The sequence below is a fragment of the Protopterus annectens genome, chromosome 7.part0 (genome assembly GCF_019279795.1).
Source record: "Protopterus annectens isolate FY-2018-M chromosome 7.part0, PAN1.0, whole genome shotgun sequence".
Classification (NCBI taxonomy): Eukaryota; Metazoa; Chordata; order Ceratodontiformes; family Protopteridae; genus Protopterus; species Protopterus annectens.
The window spans coordinates 38,785,622-38,807,607 of record NC_056739.1 but is presented as its reverse complement, the minus strand read 5'-3'; the positions used below and the strand labels follow the sequence as shown (position 1 = coordinate 38,807,607).

The following is a 21,986-nucleotide window of genomic DNA, read 5'->3' as shown; positions in this document are numbered from 1 at the left end:
AGTGTGCCATATTCATTTCTGGCACAGTTGTGTAGGGTACCAGAGTGAGTGCCCATGAATCAGCAATGAAGCAGACTGATTCTTATCTACTGCAACTGCTGGGGTGTGGGTTTGAAGATGGCCACACCAGACAGCTAATACAATTAAAGCTGGGGTATATTCATACTTGTTGCATGTGAGGTCTGGTTATGGTAGCACAGAACTAGCTGCTGTACAAAGGAAGACATTCCTTCCATGAAGTAGGCCATGCAGACAGTAATACACAGGAAAGGCATTTAAAGTTAAGGAGAGTACCATCATATTGCCACAGGGATCTGTACTGTGGCCAGTTTTGTATAATGTCTAGATTAGTGAAATAGTAGATAGCGCAGAAGGGAAGAATTTTTATTTGTACTTTGCACACATAAATTAGTAGTAATTGTAGGGTTACAAGATGCTGTATTACAAAGGAGGAGATAGTGTGATACAGGGTTGGTGGAATGGTCAGCAGTAGCTTTAATTCAAAGCAATTTATGAAGCAGTGCAGCATTAAAGAATAAAACAGGGATGGGAATCCATCAGTATTAATATATGTAGTAGCAACAAAAGTGGAGTCAGGTTTAATTATGTGGGATCTGTTAGCACCCAGTCAGTATTATGTGGGATCTGTTAGCACACAGTCAGTATTATGTGGGATCTGTTAGCATGCAGCCAGTAATTATGTGGGATCTGTTAGCATGCAGTCAGTATTATGTGGGATCTGTTAGCATGCAGTCAGTATTATGTGGGATCTGTTAGCACACAATCAGTATTATGTGGGATCTGTTAGCACGCAGTCACTATTACGTTGGATCTGTTAGCATGCAGTCAGTATTATGTTAGAACTCTTAGCATGCAGTCAGTATTATGTGGGATCTGTTATCACACAGTCAGTATTATGTGGGATCTGTTAGCACCCAGTCAGTATTATGTGGAATCTGTTAACACGCAGTCAGTATTATGTTGGATCTTTTAGCACGCAGTCTGTATTATGTTGGATCTCTTAGCACGCAGTCTGTATTATGTTGGATCTCTTAGCACACAGTCAGTATTACATAGGATCTGTTAGCACACAGTCAGTATTATGTGGGATCTGTTAGCACACAGTCAGTATTATGTGGGATCTGTTAGCATGCAGTCAGTAAATATGTAGGCTCTGTTAGCATGCAGTCAGTATTATATGGGATTTCTTAGCATGCAGTCAGTATTATGCAGGATCTGTTAGCACACAGTCATTATTATGTGGGATCTGATAGCACAAAGTCAGTAATTATGTGAGATCTGTTCACATGCAGTCAGTATTATGTGGGATATGTTAGCATGCAGTCAGTGCTATGTGGGAATTTGTTAGCACACAGTCAGTATTATGTGGGATCTGTTTGCACGCAGTCAGTGTTATGTGGGATCTGTTAGCATGCAGTCAGTATTATTTGGGATCTGTTATTACACAGTCAGTATTATGTGGGATCTGTTAGCACGCAGTCAGTATTATGTGGGATCTGTTAGCACGCAATCAGTGTTATGTGGGATTAGTTAGCACACAGTCAGTGTTATGTGGGATCTGTTGACACGCAGTGAGTATTATGTGAGATCTGTTATCACACAGTCAGTATTATGTGGGATCTGTTAGCATGCAGTCAGTGTTATGTGGGATCTGTTAGCATGCAGTCAGTATTATGTGGGATCTGTTAGCACACAGTGAGTATTATGTGGGATCTGTTAGCATGCAGGGAGTATTATGTGGGATCTGTTAGCACATAGTCAGTATTATGTGGGATCTGTTAGCACGCAGTCAGTATTATGTGGGATCTGTTAGCATGCAGTCAGTATTATGTGAGATCTGTTATCACCCAGTCAGCATTATGTGGGATCTGTTAGCATGCAGTCAGTATTATGTGGGATCTGTTAGCATGCAGTCAGTGTTATGTGGGATCTGTTAGCATGCAGTCAGTATTATGTGGGATCTGTTAGCACGCAGTCAGTATTATGTGGGATCTGTTAGCATGCAGTCAGTCTTATGTGGGATCTGTTAGCACCCAATCAGCATTATGTGGAATCTGTTAGCACACAGTGAGTATTATGGGGGATCTGTTAGCACACAGTGAGTATTATTGTGGGATCTGTTAGCACGCAGTGAGTATTATGTGGGATCTGTTAGCACACAGCCAGTGTTATGTGGGATCTGTTAGCATGCAGTCAGTATTATGTGGGATCTGTTAGCATGCAGCCAGTATTATGTGGGATCTGTTAGCACGCAGTCAGTGTTATGTGGGATCTGTTAGCACGCAGTCAGTATTATGTGGGATCTGTTAGCACGGAGTCAGTGTTATGTGGGATCTGTTAGCATGCAGTCAGTATTATTTGGGATCTGTTATTACACAGTCAGTATTATGTGGGATCTGTTAGCACACAGTCAGTATTATGTGGGATCTGTTAGCATGCAGTCAGTGTTATGCAGGATCTGTTATCAAAGAGTCAGTATTATGTGGGATCGGTTAGCATGCAGTCAGTATTATGTGGGATCTGTTAGCATGCAGTCAGTATTATGGGGATCTGTTAGCACGCAGTCAGTATTATGTGGGATCTGTTAGCATGCAGTCAGTATTATGTGGGATCTGTTAGCATGCAGTCAGTGTTATGTGGGATCTGTTAGCGCACAGTCAGTATTATGTGGGATCTGTTAGCATGCAGTCAGTATTATGTGGGATCTGTTAGCACGCAGTCAGTGTTATGTGGGATCTTTTATCACAGAGTCAGTATTATGTGGGATCTGTTAGCATGCAGTCAGTATTATGTGGGATTTGTTAGCACGCAGTCACTGTTGTGTGGGATCTGTTATCACAGAGTCAGTATTATGTGGGATCTGTTAGCATGTAGTCAGTATTATGTGGGATCTGTTAGCATGCAGTCAGTATTATGTGGGATCTGTTAGCATGCAGTCAGTGTTATGTGGGATCTGTTAGCACACAGTCAGTATTATGTGGGATCTGTTAGCACGCAGTCAGTGTTATGTGGGATCTGTTAGCATGCAGTCGGTATTATGTGGGATCTGTTAGCACACAGTCGGTATTATGTGGGATCTGTTAGCACACAGTCAGTGTTATGTGGGATCTGTTATCACGCAGTCAGTATTATGTGGGATCTGTTAGCACGCAGTCAGTGTTATGTGGGATCTGTTAGCATGCAGTCAGTATTATGTGGGATCTTATAGCACGCAGTCAGTATTATGTGGGATCTGTTAGCACGCAGTCAGTATTATGTGGGATCTGTTAGCATGCAGTCAGTGTTATGTGGGATCTGTTAGCACGCAGTCAGTATTATGTGGGATCTGTTAGCACGCAGTCAGTGTTATGTGGGATCTGTTAGCATGCAGTCGGTATTATGTGGGATCTGTTAGCACACAGTCGGTATTATGTAGGATCTGTTAGCACGCAGTCAGTGTTATGTGGGATCTGTTATCACGCAGTCAGTATTATGTGGGATCTGTTAGCACACAGTCAGTGTTATGTGGGATCTGTTAGCATGCAGTCAGTATTATGTGGGATCTTATAGCACGCAGTCAGTATTATGTGGGATCTGTTAGCACACAGTCAGTATTATGTGGGATCTGTTAGCACTCAGTCGTAGGATGATAGGACAGCAGTTTGTATCATGAACAGCAGGAAACAATGCTGCTTCTCCTTTTTAGATTTAATTGGTGAGATTCTCGTTTTACATCTGACATGTCAATCTGTACAAAATCCACAGGATGGTAAATTATGCAGGGTTTGCATCAAAGAAATTATCTGAACACTGAAACTGAGAAATACATAGCAAAAAAAACTATACCCCCCTGAGGCTGTGAATATGTGAAGCAGCAAGAAACAGAGCCATCCTGATGTACTAGAGTCAGATTTAGCAACCCATTGACCAGGCATAATAAAGGTTATCTCTGCTGATGACCACCGACCAGCCATAATAAAGGTTATCTGTGCAGATGACCATAGACCAGGCATAATAAAGGTTATCTCTACAGATGACCATTGCCTGGCCATAATAAAGGTTATCTCTGTAGATGACCATCAACCAGCCATGATAAAGGTTATCTCTGCAGATGACCACCGACCAGCCATAATAAAGGTTATTGCTGCAGATGACCACCGACCAGCCATAATAAAGGTTATCTCTGCAGATGACCATTTACCAGCCATAATAAAGGTTATCTCTGCAGATGACCCTAGACAAGCCATAATAAAGGTTATCTCTGCAGATGAGCATAGACCAGGCATAATAAAGGTTATCTCTACATATGACCATCGACCAGCCATAATAAAGGTTATTTCTACAGATGAGCATAGACCAGGCATAATAAAGGTTATCTCTACAGATGACCATGTTGAAATTTTATGGTCATCGTTAGTCCTAAGCACAGGACATTATGGAGCACTAAGATGATTTCTGGTTTCCTTACAAAGTCGGTGCTGGTATGATTGTCACTGCTACTCCTACTTTACCAGCCTTCAAACCAGTAACTCAGACATGTGGCTAACAAAATTTGCTGAAGATTTCAAGCTAAGTGCTGTTATTTACTTAAGGTCCAGTAACACTTCACTTTAGCTTGGTCAACCTCTTGCAAATAGCTGGTGCAACCAAAATGAGTTTAAACAGAATGACGAAAAATATAGTATTGTTATTACAAAAAAAGTAGTATTGTTAAGTTTGGAAAGCAAAGTTGCTCCACAACTTATAGTACAAACAGCAGCCCACTTCAGATTAGTTCAGTCATGAAATATTTTGGTACTGTTGTGGAAAATGTGTTGTCCTTTGGCCAGCATGTCATATCAGTGGTCAGAAAATTCTTCTTCTGCATCTCTGGAATAAACTGCTTCTTCATTTTACTCTGAGTGAAACTCTCAATACGTTTACGGTGAACCTTGATAACTGAGTAGGTAGCCACAAATTATCCCTGGGTCTGTGTTATTTCACTGTCTTGGAGGCAAGAAGTGTGAGCATGGGATGCTGATCTGCCTTGTAGGTCCTATGATCCTATGATATGATTGTGTAATCAAGTCCTATATCTTCAGCACTTCTCTTCTATGAACTCTGAAATAAACAGTAACAAGAAAGTCAGTCCTGGGTACTATCAGATGAAACCAGGAGTCCGTCTACGTCTCCAGAGGAGGTATGTGCTCCAGGAGTCCATCTAATTCTCCAGAGGAGGTATGTGCTCCAGGAGTCTGTCTACATCTCCAGAGGAGGTATGTGCTCCAGGAGTCCTTCTATGTCTCCCCAGGAGGTATGTGCTCCAGGAGTCCATCTACGTCTCCCGAGGAGGTATGTGCTCTCCAACACCCTGTTACTAAGTATAGTCTCCCACATAGTTGTGCTAGCTGGGGTGAGGTGAATTCAATGGAAATTCACCTTCAGTGAAATGGAATTTGTCCATCCAACAATTAACAGCATTACAGTAACTAGTATCCCTGCAGTTATTTTTGTTGTTGTTGTGTAGTGCCCCACTAAGTGTAATTTATGCTCAGAAATAACAAAGGGCCAACTAAGGGCCATCCCCCTTAGTTTTTCAACCTGTCTTCTGTTCCTCCTTTCTCCCTTTCCACTTTACTAAAAAAATACTTTATTCAGCTGCTTTTACAGTATTTGTGTTTCTTCCTCCTACTCTATTACTTCATCTTGTTTTTTCTACTACTTGTTCTCTAAAGTGTTCAATTGCATCTTTTCTGCTGCATTTATTACGGATTGTTTTTAGCCTGTTTAAATTGTGTTATTCTAAGCCTCTTAGTTTTGGTTTAAGCACTTGGATTTTAGGCTACCCCTTAGCTCTCCCTGGCCTGTCTCTCTCAGATTCTGACAAATATGGATGGATAATTTCCTATGGTTTCTCCTGCCAGCCTGGTTGATATGGGCATCCTGAGACAGTGTAGCAACTGCCTCATGTACACGGACAACCATCTACTACTACCACCTAGGAACACAATTTGTGAGAGATGAAATTACATAAAAAAGCTAGAGTCTATGCTCTCTCCCTCACAAGGCAGTATGTCTGGCACTTAGAAGGTTATCAACACAATCACTGCACCTCAAGCAACACCCAGAACTACACAATACACACCCATATATGCAGAGGTTCTCAACAAAAACAAACCCAAACAAAGAAGACCTCAAAGGCAAAAACACGTGAGAACACCACAACCCTCCACACCACATACCATGCATAGTCCACACACCAGCGTCTCGCAACCACTAAGGCCTAACCATCTTCTTCTTCTTCATTCGGCTTTTCCCAATTAGGGGTCACTGCAGTGGATCATCTCTTTCCATTTCTTCCTGTCCTCTGCATCTTGCTCTGTCACACCAACCACCTGCATGTCCTCTCTCACCACATCCATAAACCTTATCTTAGACCTTCCTCTTCTCCTGTTACCTAGCAGCTTCATCCTTAGCATCCTTTTTCTAATATACCCAGCATCCCTCCTCAGCACATGTCCAAACCAATGCAATCTCACCTCTCTGGCTTTGTCTCCAAACTGTCCAACCTGGGCTGACCCTCTAATATACTTATTCCTAATCCTGTCTACCCTCATTACATCCAGTGCAAATCTTAACATCTTTAACTCTGCCACATCCGGCTCTGACTCCTGCGTTTTTGTCATTGCCACTGTCTCCAACCCATATAACGTAGCTGGTCTCACTACACTTTTGTAGACCTTCCCTTTCACTCTTACTGGTACTCGTCTGCCATAAATCATTCCTGACACTCTTCTCCACCCACTCCATCCTGCCTGTACTCTCTTCTTCACCTCTCTTCTACATTCACCATTACTCTGAACTGTTGATCCCAAGTATTTAAACTCATCCACCTTCGCCAACTCTACTCCCTGCATCCTCACCATTCCTCTATCCTCCCTTTCATTCACACACAAATATTCCATCTTAGTCCAGCTGACCTTCATTCCTCTCCTCTCTAGAGCATATCTCCACCTCTCCAGGATCTCCTCAACCTGTTCCCTACTCTCATTACATATCACAATGTCATCTGCAAACATCATAGTCCACGGGGACTCCTGTCTGATCTTGTTTGTCAACCTGTCCATCACCAGTGCAAATAAGAAAGGGCTCAGAGCTGATCCTTGATGAAATCCCACATCCACCTTAAATGCATCCATCACTCCCACTGCAGACCTCACTGCTGTCACACTACCATTGTCATATCCTGTACCACTCTTACATACTTCTCTGACACTCCCAACTTCCTCATACAATACCACAACTCCTCTCTAGGCACCCTGTCATATGCTATTTCTAAGTCCACAAAGACACAATGCAACTCATTCTGACCTTCTCTGTACTTCTCCATCAACACTCTCAGAGCAAACATCGATCTGTGGTGCTCTTTCCTGGCATGAAACCATACTGCTGATCACTAATCATCACGTCCCTTCTTAACCTAGCTTCCACTACTCTTTCCCATAATTTCATGCTGTGACTGATCAGTTTTATCCCTCTGTAGTTACTACAGCTCTGCACATCACCCTTATTCTTAAAAATTGGTACCAAAACACTTTCTCTCCACTCCTCAGGCATCCTCTCCCTTTCCAAGATTTCATTAAACAATCTAGTTATAAAAATTTCACTGCCATTTCTCCTAAACACCTCCAAGCTTCCACAGGTATGTCATCTGGACCAACAGCCTTTCCATTCTTCATCCTCTTCATAGCTATCCTTACTTCCTCCTTGCTAATCCATTGCACTTCCTGATTCACTATCCCCACATCATCCACCCTTTTCTCTCTCTCTCTCTCTCTCTCTCATTCTCTTCATTCATCAGCCCCTCAAAGTACTCCTTCCATTTGTCATAAACCCAACATATTAGTCATAGGAGACTCCACTGTGAGACACAAAGATATGCCTCTCACCAGGCTGAATAAGGAGAAAGTCACGGTTAGTTGTTTGTCAGGTGCCAGAATCCACCATATCGCACACACACGCAAGTGTCTCAACAACAGGTACTGTTATGACTGTGTCATAGTCCATGCTGGTGTGAATGACTTGAGACCTACCTCCCTGGTCCCTGGGCTATATGAATAGAGACGTGACTGAGTTCACTGAATGCGTGTCCCAGGCAGGTGTGTCCCTCGCATTAACCAGCATTCTACCGTCACCCAGAATGATGCCTCAATACAAACAGAAAATGACTGATGTTAACTACTGGCTTAGTTTCTGGTGTCATTCCAGAGGGATCCAGTACCTGACAGCCTTGGAAGATATGATCAACAGACCATGATGCTTTGCCAGAGATGGCCTGCATCTCTCTCACTTGGGCTTCAGGCTTCTGGCAAAGGCTCTTGCCTCCCCATAGTGCCTTTTTTTAGGAAAAGTCATGAGGTCATTACTACCAACATAAACATTTCAACAAAATGCAAATTAAAGGTCATGCTGCTAAACACTAGGAGTCTAAACATGAAACTGCACTCATTACAAACATTCTTAACCCTGGAAGATGCTGACATTTGTGCAGTCACATAAACCTGGTTCATAGCTGCATAGAGCACCCCAGCCTTACCTGTTTACTGATCCTATCATACATTCAGACCCCAGACTCTGGGAAGCAAAGCTAAAGGAGGTGGAGTTTCAGTATATATTAATGACACACAGACACCTCCAGGCTGGTCAAACAGTATGAAACACAGGAGATACCCCCAGGTGCAGTTAACCATTAACAATACCCCAATTCCATTTATAGCTGGCTACAGGCCCCCAAATTTGACTCCAAAAGCCCATTCCACCTATCTGGACCTCTTCAAATCTATCAAGATTCAACCCTTTACCCTGAACCTGGGTAGCTTTAATTACCCAACCATAGACTGGAAAAACTACTCATGCCAGAACACAAATGCCCAGAGATTCCTCGATTTTATCAGTGCAAATGCCTTAGAACAGCTAGTTGATACCCCCACAAGAGGTGATAATATCTTAGACATGGTATTAACCAACAATAGTAACCACTGCAGCACCCCTACAGTATCATTCTCCATGGTAAGATCCGACCATAAAGTGCTCATGTTCAAAGTCACCATCTCCCCTGACCCCCCCCCCCTCCCTAGCTAGGGTTAAACAAAAAAACTTCTCCAAAGCTGATTACAGCCTCCTGAGGAATGGTATAAACAGCTAGACAGCCCCCTCCCCCACTGTAGGAACTGACACCAATGTCCAAATCTACACCAAAGTACTGTATGAGCATTTATATAGATGCATGGAATCAGGAATACCTGACAGGACAAAATCATCCACCGCAAGGAAGAGTAAACCTGTCTGGTGGACATCTGCAATAAATGAACTCTATAACAAAAGGAAAAAAAATTGCTGTCCAGGACCAAGAAGGAGCAGGTGCCCAACTGGAAGCAATCCCTCCTTATCCCAAACAAGCAAATAAGAGCACTACTGAAATCCTCGAAAGCCAACTTTGAGTCCAAATTGGCCACATCTATTAGAAACAGTCATAAAGCCTTCTTCACATATGTACGCAGTCTCAAAGGTAGTGCCCAGATCTGTTCAGAACTGGTGGTCAAGGACACCACATACACAAATGCTGTAGATATAGCCAATATACTGACTGACAGATTCAGTGAAGACTTCTCCCCTCTGTCCCCCATCAGTAAATCAGGACATCCTTAGTACCTGCCCCCCACCCCTTATCTCTAGAGTACATATCATCACTGCCCTCTCAAAGTCAAAAACTACAGCCTTCATGGGGCCCGATAACATCCCAGGCTGCATCCTACATGAACTCAGGCATGAACTTGCAGCACCATTAGGCATGCTATTCAACCAAAGCCTGAGTACTGGCTTTGTCCCAGCTGAGTGGAGGAAAGCCGCTGTCATCCCTTTACACAAAGGTGACCGTCCACCAATCCAGAAAATTATAGACCCATCAGCCTAACTATCCTGATCTGCAAGGCCATGGAATGGATTATCATGTACCTCATTAACAAGGACATTGGCAACCTAAGCACACAATCAGTAGTGATGGATTTGGGCACCCAGGTTGATAACAACCTGACTTTTGACCACCATGTTGCTTCTGTTGTATGGAAAGCTTTCTAAGTGGCCCACCTCATAAGTAAGGGTATCTCATCCAGGGACAAAGAGGTCATAACATCCCTGTATACTTCCTGTATAAGGCTAGTTATTGAGTACAATGCCCCCTTTGTCATGTACCTTGCAAAGCACATGCAGCAGCTGGAGAGGCCACAGTGGTTCCTCACCAGGAGAACCCAGGGCCTCAAACATCTGCCCTACAAAGGTAGGCTAAAAGCCCTGTCCTCTACTCAGTTTCAATGGTTTCATACAGACTCCACAGAGGTGACCTCTGTCTGGCATACAAAGCAGTCTCAGACTCCACCTTGATGGGACTGCTGCATATCCACAAGTCAAGCTCCACTCAAGCAACCCTTATGCGCGACCTCAACCTCGTCTGTGATATCAATAGGACTTGTTGGTGGGACAGATTTGTGTCCCAGAGACTCCCCCATCTGTGGAATAGACTCCCTCTCCATGTCAAGCAGAGTACCTCATTATCCCTTTGTAAACGCAACCTGGATAACTGGATGGGAAACAGAAAATACACCCCTGGGATTCCACCTGTGTCTCTGCTGGACAGGGACTTTAGGTTCTGACTTGTCTAAACATGGACTAAACTCTTGGCTCGGCTTATAACGGCCTCAGGGCCAATAGCCTAGTAATCACCTATGATCCTATGATCCAGTAATAATGTAAGTACTCCTGTAACATGTAGCAGGAGGCGTCCTTTGTGAGGGAAGATGCACTGTCCCTTGTTGATGTCATGTTTCATTGTTGGCCTTTGAGGTTCTGTTAATTATTGCATTGCATTTTGTTGACCAGATAAGTCTACTGAACATGGGATTTTTTCTCAGATGAGAGGCAGTACACAGAGTAAAAGTCTGCAATGAAGACATTTGTACAACAGCAGTAATGAAATACAGCCACACTTTGACATATACAGTTGAGAATCCTATAGCAAAAGTATGTTTTCTGTGGTACCAGGTCCATAATCTGTCCACTTAGCTTAAGTCGAATCCAGTCAGTTTGTGTTGACCAAGGCTATGCCTCAGTAGCTGCAGAAGTATATAGTAAGAGATTAGCTTAAGGCATTTATGGACAATTCATGAGGCTGGAAAATCATCTATTTGCAATCCTTTGTCTGAAAAAAGACTGGATAATGCATTACTCTAAAACCTTTCAGATACTAGTGTTACGGCCAAAGATTCTGTATTTTGTTTGCTCGGCATTAAAGTTGATGCTTGTTAGATTGATACTTTTTGTTTTTCTTCTTCCCCCAACAGGAGTTGCATACACTTCAGAGTGCTTCCCATGTAACCCAGGCACATATGCCTCAAATCCTGGCACGTCTGTTTGCAGCATATGTCCAAGAAATACCTTTACAAGCAAAGGTGCAACAGGCTGTCAAGAATGCAGCAAAGAGCAGTATTCAGGTACAGAAAATGAGTGTATTACTGTGAGGGACCTCGGTATTAACTAGTAACTCAGTGACCTGGTTAAAAACACTGACATGCATTGGCAGGATAACATTACACTGGCTGTGCTGTCCCCATACCAGTGTCAACAGTGTGAGTAACACTTGTGTGACTGGTGTGAGCAATGCTTGTGTGACTGGTGATCAAAGAATGCTTAGCCTGTGGGGAATTACTAGTGAACCACTTTGTGTTAACTCCTGAACATAAGCAGTACCATACTGTCTAATATCAGCTAAGAGGTATGTTTTTTTTTTTTGCATGTACATATGTTTGTATTCCTTTGTTTGCTTGCTTGTTTTATGCTCACTTAAGTCACGTACAGTGCTTTCATTCAGAGTCACAAAAGGAGAGAAAGCATTTATAAACACCACCATAGGTTCATAGGTGAATACTAGGCCAAATGAGGTATTTATCCTCTGTAGCAGATGTAGAACTGGGACCATTATGTACAATATTGGCAAGATACATATCTCCCACGCCATGTTCAGCATTGATCACATGTTAAAAAACTGAGGTTCTCACAGGGAAGGCTGTAAGTGAACATCTGTTGCTAGATCACCCTTCTTGCTGTAGAAGGAGAGTCTCTGGTTCACAACTTGAGTGACACCTAGTGGGAACTGTAGGTATTGCACTCATGGAACAAGAGCCTGTGAGCATGTGCTGCCCATGTGCATTAGCATTAGCATGTAGCCAAGACAGTGTGCAGAGGTAAATGTTCTGCAGCAGGCAGCAGTAGCCATGATAAGGAAGTGTTCCACTGGAGGAGAGATAGGCCACCTTCCCAGACTTTGAAGATGGACAGCCTCTGACTCTTGCTGATGAAGCATCATGGGTAGAAATGACTGGGCTTATGATCTCTCACCCAAACAGTGGGCCATCATTGGGAATTTTCCCTTTTCCCCACTGTAGTGCAATCTGAGTTGGTATATTTAGTCTGGGAGGTTTGGTGGGGCACAGCCCCCCACCTCTGTGAGTTTTAAATTTTGTGATGTTTGTGATGATCGATAGTTAGCCTAGTGATTATTTTCCCTGGGAAACAATTCACTAAAATGATCATTCAACGGATAGAGGTTTCAACAAATAAAGTTCGATGAAGAGTCATTCGATGAATATGTCATTCAATGACATAATATAGACCCTCCTTCTCTGATTATTAACTAATCTAAACCCTCTGTTCCTTCATCTAATTCAGCCTCTGTTGTGGTCAAACCCTGCTATAACAATATATATTTTCCCAAAGAGTATTTAAATATTGTTCAAGAAATTGCATTAAAACAATAGGGGTCTAAGTTGTCTGCAGTAAACTGATTTCAGTCCATTAAGCAGAAAACTAAGATACATATCTTTGAAATGGCTGTGAAGGCTGCCAGCCTAGCCAGATAAAATTTTATAGATAATTCTATCATTTGTAAATATTAATGTAAGGAACAGGCTTGTTGTTTTAAATGGAAAAAAAACTGCTGTAAAGAAGATAAGTCAAGCATTTTATGACTGTCTTGGATCTTTAAAGTTGGCTCCAGCCTGTATAGATGAAGACATTCTTTCTATTGTTTTAACCAAGAGTTAAATTGCTAGATTTAAATGTGCAAATATATTTTTATTGGTCTGCTTCCTGACCAGCTGCAAGATAACAGAAGGAGATATTAAGAATGTAAATGTAGTTTCTGTTAGCATGGGAACCCAGGGAAGTGTGAAGAATGATGTAATGGGAACCAGGAATGTGATTTTAAAAACAGAGAGAATCAGAGAACATTTTTGTCTTGACCGTCCAACTCAGCATTGCCTGTGTTCTATAAGTAAGTTTATCTTAGACTTGTGTTCTCTCTTAGGAATAGCTAGAAACTAGAAAGATTCAACTAAGTGTTTTTCTGTGATGTCAGAACTGTACTACTGAATTATTTTAAGTATTTTTCTGTGATCTCTAAACTCTTGACTAGCAGTGTGCAGTAAGAAGTATTGTCTTGTGTTTTTATTATTTATTATTAAATATTTTAAAACCTTTCAACTGTGGCTGTTTTGTGTAGAGATAATTTAAGCTCTAGAGTACATTGCATATTTATAGCGATTACTGTCCAAGTCACTCCAAATAAGCCTTGACTGTTTAGTCACCCTTACCAATTTGATAATAATATTGCACAGTAATAATTGAACACCCTTGTAAGGGCCATTGAGTAGCTGATAAATATTAGCTGGGTGGTGGCAGTGATTTCTACCGTATAGTCTAGGTAAAAGGGGCACAGCTGGAGAACCTGTGCCAGCCTTCTCCAGAAGTGTCTGTGTGGTTGTATAAACTCTTATCTCAAAGTGTGTGTGTGTCAGCTACTTGGGCAGGGACATGAAGCACTGGTTGGACAGGGAGGGCACTGGAGATTTTAGTTTGCACAGCTGTCTGAGATCAGTACCCTATAGCTGTGCCAGTGGGGAGTCTTATTAGGGACCTGGAGAGCAAGGGAGCGACCAGCCCCAGACTGACTGTGATCTCTGTGTGCACTTAAGGGAAACTGCACTTTACTGTGTGTATTTGTTATCCTTTCCTCCTATATGAGATGCCCCTCACTGGTGTTAGTGGTGAGCATTGAGGCTCCTTTATTGCTGTGCCAGGGCACATGCGTCACATATTAATTGTTTGGCAGTGGTGGGATATCCACATCACATATTAATTGGTGGCAAATACTAATTGGCTTGTAGTGGTGTGGGTAGACTGAATTCCTATAGCTTGTGTACAGTGAGCTTTGAAGGTGTTTTGTACTCTAAATCAGCCACGCAGTGAATACTCAGTTCAGATTACAATTGTTTTATTTCTTTTATTAGCTTAGTTAGTCAGGGTGAGCAGGCAGCATGTCAGCAGAGGAGTATGGAAAGCTGACAAGGAGCCAGCTGGCAGAGATGTGCCAGGCTAGGGGACTGGTGCATGGAAACCTGACTAAGGCAGACCTGGTTGCAGCCTTGGTTACAGCTGAATCAGAAAACAGCAACCAGGAGGACAATCAGACTGGCAGTGGATATATAATTCCCTTGGAGAATGGACAGCTCCACCTTTCTGCAGAGGACTTAAAAATCCATCTGGAGCTAAAGAGACTTGAGTTGGAGGCTAGGGATGTGGAAATAGAAGCAACTGAGAGACTGAGGTGTCTAGAGAGTGAGGACAATGAGAAACTGCTACACCTTAAAGCTGAGGAAAAGGGGAAGCAGAGGCAGCTTGAGAAGGAGAAGCTGACTCTTCACCAGAGTCATGGAGCTAATGGGGAAGGAAGTAACTGGACCCCAGAAGCTCAAAACGCCAGTAAATTTCTTCCGCAGTTAAAAGAGGTGGATAATTTTGATAGTTTCATTCATATCTTTGAGAGGGTATGCAAACAGTATGGTGTTGACCAAAGGCTCTGGGTATGGTTCCTGACTACCTTACTCCATGGTAAAGCTGTAACTGTTTTGTCAAAAATGTCTGACGTTGCATGTTTTGATTATACTGCTGTTAAAAAGCATTTGTTAGAATTGTTTAAGCTAACACCTGAAACGTATAGGAAAACATTTTGTGAGCATAGACGCAAGGCAGATGAAAGTGTGTGTGAATATGTTGCTGACATGAGCACTTATTTCCATAGATGGGTGAATGGATGTTAGGTCACCACTTTTGAAGGGCTGGCAGACCTTTTGGTGAGAGAACAAGCCCTTAGCACTTTTGCCTGAGGACATGAGGATCTGGTTAACTGATGACAATGTGCTACTTCAGATGAGTTGGGGAAGAAGGGAGACCTATACCTGGCAAGCAGGGCAGCCCTGCACAGGAAGGGGACCCACAGTACTGCTCATGTGTCTAAAGGAACTCATGGTGAGGAACACAGACTGCCCCAACAGAATCTGCCAGTAGCAGGGGAAGCCACTTGTCCAGGTACATGTCCAGGACCTAAGGTTAAATGTTCTGAATGCAACCAGTGGGGCCATGTGGCATACAGGTGTCCATGGAGGCAAGGTGGGAAACAAAAGGTGAGGGAGCCAGCAAATGGGAAAGACAAAATGTCAATAGTAGGTTGTCGTGGGACAACAAGGGTACCAAACTACCACCAGAGTTTATATCATGTTGTAGTGAATGGCAAAAAGGCCATTGCCAAGAGAGACACAGCCTCTGATATAACCATTGCAAAGCCTGCAATGGTTACAGAGGAGCACTACTTCCCTGGACAGTCTACTCCAGTCAGGGCTTTAGGAGGGATCCCATTCCAAATAACTTTTTCTAGGGTTCACCTTGACTGGGAGGGAGGAAAGGGAAGCCAGCAAGTAGGTGTGTTCGAGGATATAACTGCAGATGTCCTGCTAGGAAATTATTTTTATAGTGCAGTACCCTGTGCTTGTGCAGTTACACACAGTCAGGTTTGGAGACAAGCAAATAAGTCTGGTAGCCTTGGGAGACCCACACAGACTGCATACTTGCAGCCAGGACTAGTGAGGTGGTTACTTCAGGGAGGGAGCTACCCTGTAGCAGTGAGACTGAAGGTGAGCCACAGCTGCTTGGGGGTACTGATGGTTTCTTGGACAGAGTGACTGCAAAGGTAGAGGTGAGTAGTAGTACCCAGGCTGACAGTGAGGCACCACTGTCAGAGGACGCCAGACTTCCTGTGGAAGGAGAGCTGGGAAGGGTTGCAAGGAGAGAGTTAAGACAGGCTCAGCTCTCAGACCCTACATTGCAAGGCCTGAGGCAGGTAGCTAGGGAGGCACCTGATTCTCAAGGAAAGGGGGAATCTGTATACTGGGACAAAGGGTTACTATACAGAAAGTGGACCCCTGAGGGAGAGCTAGAAGGTGAGAGAGTACAGCAGTTGGTAGTGCCTAGAGCCTAACATCTGGTGCTTCTAGCCATAGCTGATGATATTTCCTTTGCAGATTATATGGGCATAAAACGTACAAAGAGGCATATTATGCAGAACTTCTACTGGCCTGGAATTTCCAGAGATGTAACAGTACTGCAGGACCTGTGAGCAGTGCCAAAAGGTAGGCAAGGCAGGAGACAAGGTGAGAGCTCCTTTTGATGCATTTGCCTGTGATTGAGAAGCCATTTCAGTGGGTAGCTATGAATATTGTGGGTCCTCTGAGTACCCTAAGTTCCACAGGGAAAAAGTATATCCTAGTGGTAGTGGATTAAGCTACACAATACCCTGAGACATTGGCTTTGTCCTCCATTGAATCAGAGAAGGTGGCAAATGCATTGTTAGAGATTTTCAGCAGGGTAGGTTTCCCAAAAGAAATACTGACCGACAGAGGTGGCAATTTCATGTCAGACCTGCTGGCTTGTCTGTGGAAGTACTGTGGGGCTAAGCACATGAAGACCACCCCCTACCATCCCCAGACAAATTGTCTTGTTGAGAGGTTAAACTCTACAATCAAGTACATGCTATGGGCATTTGCAGATCAGTTTCAGAGGGAGTGGGGCAAATATTTGCCCCATCTGTTGTTTGCTTACAGATAAGTTCCCCAGGAATCCACAGGTTTTTCATCCTTTGAGTTGCTGTATGGGCATAGGGTGAGGGGACCTCTAGATTTAATTTGAGATGAGTGGGAAGGTGAGTGCGAGTCTCACAAGAAGTCTGTTGTGGTATACATCCTAAACCTCAGGACGAGGCTCAGGGAACTCATGGGCTTGGTCCAGGAAAACGTGGCAGAAGCCCAACAACAGATAAAGGTCTGGTATGACAGGAATGCTCGAGCTAGAAAGTATGCTGTGGGGCAGCAGGCAATGGTTCTCATTCCTGTCAGACACAACAAGCTGCAAGCAGCTTGGGAGGGATGCTACAAGGTGGTAATAAAGGTAAGTGATGTTAACTACATGGTGGAACTGCTAGGCAGAAGGCAGGGGCACAAATTGTACCATGTTAACATGATGAAAACTTACCATGATAGGGAGGCCCTTGTGCTGAGCACTAGCAGTGGATTGCAGGAGGAGTCTGAGGGAGATCTGGGGACTGATCTCCTCAGTGAGGCTCAGACTGACACCTCAGTGGAAGGGGTAGCAATGTCCCAGCAGGGGTCTAAATTAGGACATCGAAAGTTTAATAGTTCAAATCACTAAAGGTCAACCTTTATTGATCGAACTATTAAAATTTCGAATGTTCATAAAAAAAATTAAACAAAAAAAAAAGAAAATCTAAAGGATGTAGGCATGGGGGTAAGCCCCTCTGCACCCCCCACATGGAGGGCTGCACCCCCACACCCCCACTACTTAAATATACCAACTCCGAGACCACACTACATTGAAGTAAATGGAAATCTCCCCTTACGGAGATTTCCGTTTACCCGTTCGATGTTCTGCACTTTCAGTATTCTGATGCTGACAATATCCGATTCAATATTGTCGGTCTTCAAGAATATAATATAGACCCTCCCAGCAGCTATCTCCTACCCAGGTTTGAGAAATCCGAGCAGTATTGCAGGAGTTTGGGGACATGTTCACTGGGAAGCCAGGGTGCACCCACCTGGGGCAGCACCAGGTGGACACAGGACCCCAAAGGCCTATTAGGCAGGTCCGTTATAGAGTGCTGAGAGAGTCAAACAGACTCTCAGGGAGGAGGTACAGGAGATGTTGGAACTAGGGGTGATTCAAGAGTCCAACAGTCCCTGGGCCTCCCCAGTAGTGCTGGTGCCAAAGATGGATGGCAGCACCAGATTCGGTGTGGACTACAGGAAATGTAGTAGTCACACAGAGTCAGATGCTTACCCCATGCCTAGGACAAATAAGGCCCTAGAGCAGCTGGGTGGAGCTAAGTATCTTACAACCATTGATGTTACCAAGGGTTACTGGCAGGTGCCCTTGACTCCCAGTGCTAGAGAGAAGTCAGCCTTTGTGACTCCTTTTTGGCTTGTATGAGTTCACCAAGATGCCCTTTGGGATGAAGAATGCCCCAGCGACTTTCCAGAGGCTGGTAGATCATATCCTAGCAGGAGCAGAAGAGTTTGTCATTGCTTACCTAGATGATATTGCTATCTACAGCCATTCCTGGCCAGAGCACCTTTAGCGTGTCAGGGAGGTTCTGGGCAGACTACAGAGGGCAGGGTTGACCATTAAGCTAAGCAAATGTCAAGTGGGTATGGCAGAGGTCTCCTACCTAGGACATAGAGTGGGGAGTGGTAAGATAAGGCCAGAACCTGCCAAAGTGGAAGCCATTCAGGCATGGTCTGCACCTGTTACTAAAAAGCAGGTGAGGGCATTGTTAGGGACAGCAGAGTACTACAGAAAGTTCGCCCCAGTTATAGTACCATAGCTGCTCCCCTCACGGACCTGACAAGGAAGAACAGGCCAGATAAGGTAGTGTGGACCCCAGCATGTGAGGAGGCATTCCAGAAGCTTAAATAAGCTTTGGGAGGACCCCCTGTGTTAGCCAGTCCAGATTACAGCAGATAATTTGTTGTGCAGGTGGATGCTTCGAACCATGAGGTGGGGGCTGTACTTAGCCAGATTTCTTCAGAGGGGGAAGAGCACCCAGTGGTTTATCTCAGCCATAGGCTCCAACCCAGGGAGGAATGCTATGCAACTGTAGAAAAGGAATGTCTAGCCATAGTGTGGGCACTGCAGAAACTTCAACCTTATCTGTATGGAAGGAAATTCACTGTTATGACAGATCACAACCCCCAAACATGGTTAAACAGAGCCAGCCAGCAAAATGCCAAGTTGCTATGATGGAGCCTGGGGTTGCAAGCATATATGTCAGTGCAGCACCGCAGTGGGGGTTAGCAATGTGAATGCAGATGGGCTCTCAAGACAGGGGACAGGGTAAGGTATACTCAGATAGACCTAACTCTCTCAAGCAGTGTTTCTCAAGGGTCACTTAGGTTCATAGGTTCATAGGTTCATACTAGGCTATCTGCCCTAGGGCATTTATAAGCCTAGCCAGAGTTGTGTGGCTTTCACCACCCCTTAGGTTGAAGAATACTATACCCATTAGTTTGCCGTGCCTCTGTCCAGCAGTGATACAGAGATGATCCCCGGGGTAAACCTATGATCTCCCATCCACTGGTCAAGATTCCTCTTGAACAGAGCCAGCGAGATGCTCTGTCTCACATGGACTGGGATTCTGTTCCACAGCATAGGGAGTCTCTGGGTGATGAATCTGTCCCTCCAGCATGTCCTATTTATATCCATATTGAGGTTTAAGTCTCTTGCTCTTGTGGCTCTGGTGGATTTGGATTTTTTGAGGTGGAGCATGTCCATTAATTCCGGGTTGGACATGGCCTTGTATGTCAGGCACAGGTCACCTCTGAGCAGACGGTATGCGACTGAATAGAGCTGGAGTTTCTTCAGTCAGGCAGCATATGGCATATTTTTGAGCCCCTTTATCCTTTTGGTGAGGAACTTTGGGGTCTTTCCAATTGCTGCAGGTGTCGGGTAAGATACATTCGAATGGGGCATTGTACTCAATCATTGGTCTGATAAGTGAAGAGTACAGGGAACAATGACCTCCCTTGATCTGGATGTGAATCCCTTCATAATCAGGTGGGCAATGTAGAAGGTCCTCCTAACCACTTTGGCAATGTGAGTGTCAAAAGAAAGGTTACTGTCAACTTGGGTCCCCAGGTCCCTGATAACCTCTTCTGTGCTTAATGGATTGCCACCTATGTGGTAACTTGGGGTTTCCTTGTTTTTACCAAAGGGTATGACTATACATTTTTGGCGTTTAGCTTAAGGCCATGGCTCTGGCACCAGTTATCCATTTCTATGAGACCTCTCTGAAGGATATCTGTGTCTGATGGATTTTCAACTATGGCGCCCAGTTTGCAGTCATCTGCAAACTTTGTCAGCCACAATCCTCCTGTGTTTGCCTGCACTTCTGAAAAGTAGATGCCGAACAAGAGGGGGCCCAGGACTGAGCCCTGTGGAACACCGCTTGTGACCGCTTGAGTCTGACATGGCACCAGCAACTCTAACCCTGTGGGTTCTGTCCTTGAGCCAGTTTGCAACCCATCTTGTGACATATGGGTTTACATTTAAGCTAGTGAGCTTTTCTATGATACCCAAGTGGGGTATTGAGTCGAAAGCTTTTGCAAGGTCAAGGTAGGCTGTGTGAACTGCCTTACCCTCATCAATGGCCTTGGTGACTGTTTCAAAAAGTGCCCAAGTTCAAGAGGCATGATCTGCCCTTGACAAAGCTGAATTGGGTAGGATCCAATGTCTGTAGGTCCCCTATGTCTTTATTTATGAGTTCCATTATGATCCTCTCCATAGCTTTGCAGACCAGGCTTGTTAAGCTTATGGGGCGGTAATTACCAGGGTCCATAGAAGCACCGCCTTTGTGGAGTGGGACCACAGTTGCCGTACCCCACTCTTTGGGTACGTATCCTGTGGTAAGGCTAAGATTAAACAGCAGCGAGGGGCCTCAGTCCTCACCACTAACTTGAAAAACTAGCTTGAGTTTTCAATGGGGGGAGGGATGTGAAGGCTGCCAGCCTAGCCAAATAGAATTTTATAGATAATTCTGTCATTTGTAAATATTAATGTAAGCCACAGGCTTGTCGTCTTAAATGTGAAAAGACTACTGTTAGATGTAGAACACCAAAAAAGTCTGATACCTCACCAAAGTCCTGTATCCACGATAAAACAATGTAATGCCAGAAGAAAATCGTGACAGGACACTGCTATGTTCCAAAGATATTTAATAAAACGTTCCAAATAAGATTCCAGCTGATAAAAGTCCACAATATCAAAGATAAAAATCCAAAATGAGCGCTTTCGGGTAAAACCCTTCATCAGATAACATAGCTTCTGTACTACACAAATTTAAACTAGATGTTAACCAATAGGCTGTCAGTAATTTACCCACCTATTTTTCAAAATAGGCTTCATGGGGATGACATCATTTAAACCAGGCATTCTGTGTGCCATTAACTCTATGATCCATTTACTCTCCACTAACTCTGTGGTTTGTTTAATATCACCCCCCCTACTGCCCAAAGTAATATTAGCCACAGCCCTAAATTTAAATGTGTGTGTTACATTTTGCTCAATATGCCTATATAGGACATTATGTACATCTTTAGTTCTAATGGCAGACAAATGTTGTAAAATCCTGACCTTGAACATATTGTTTGTTTTCCCTATATAAAAACAATTACATTGTTCACATTCCGCTATATACACAATGTTGGGTGTCCTACAAGTAGCTCTCACTGTAAATTCAAAAACCTTTCCTGTCAAAGGGTGTTTAAATGCTAGATTCTTATTAATATACATACATGCCTTGCAGGTACCACAAGGCACACTCCCTGGCTTAACCTTAAAATATGATTTTTTAATAGTTTTTTCTTTACCTAAAATATCCTTTAAATTCTTATCCCTCTTATATCCGAAAGTAGGATGGTCACCCACCACAGATCTGACCTTATCATCCGTGACCAAAATTTTCCAATTATTTCCTACTATATCACATATGCCTTTAA

General features: G+C 43.7%; 1 protein-coding gene across 1 annotated transcript in view; it reads left to right on the top strand.

Annotated features, from left to right (window-relative positions):
* The window catches only part of ELAPOR1 (endosome-lysosome associated apoptosis and autophagy regulator 1), an 885,667-nt gene that overhangs the window by 290,206 nt on the left and 573,475 nt on the right, over positions 1–21,986 (top strand). Inside the window, exon 6 of the mRNA XM_044076128.1 lies at positions 11,376–11,525. Within this exon, the coding sequence (XP_043932063.1) occupies positions 11,376–11,525 (150 nt within the window). The remainder of the gene's footprint in view (positions 1–11,375; positions 11,526–21,986) is intronic.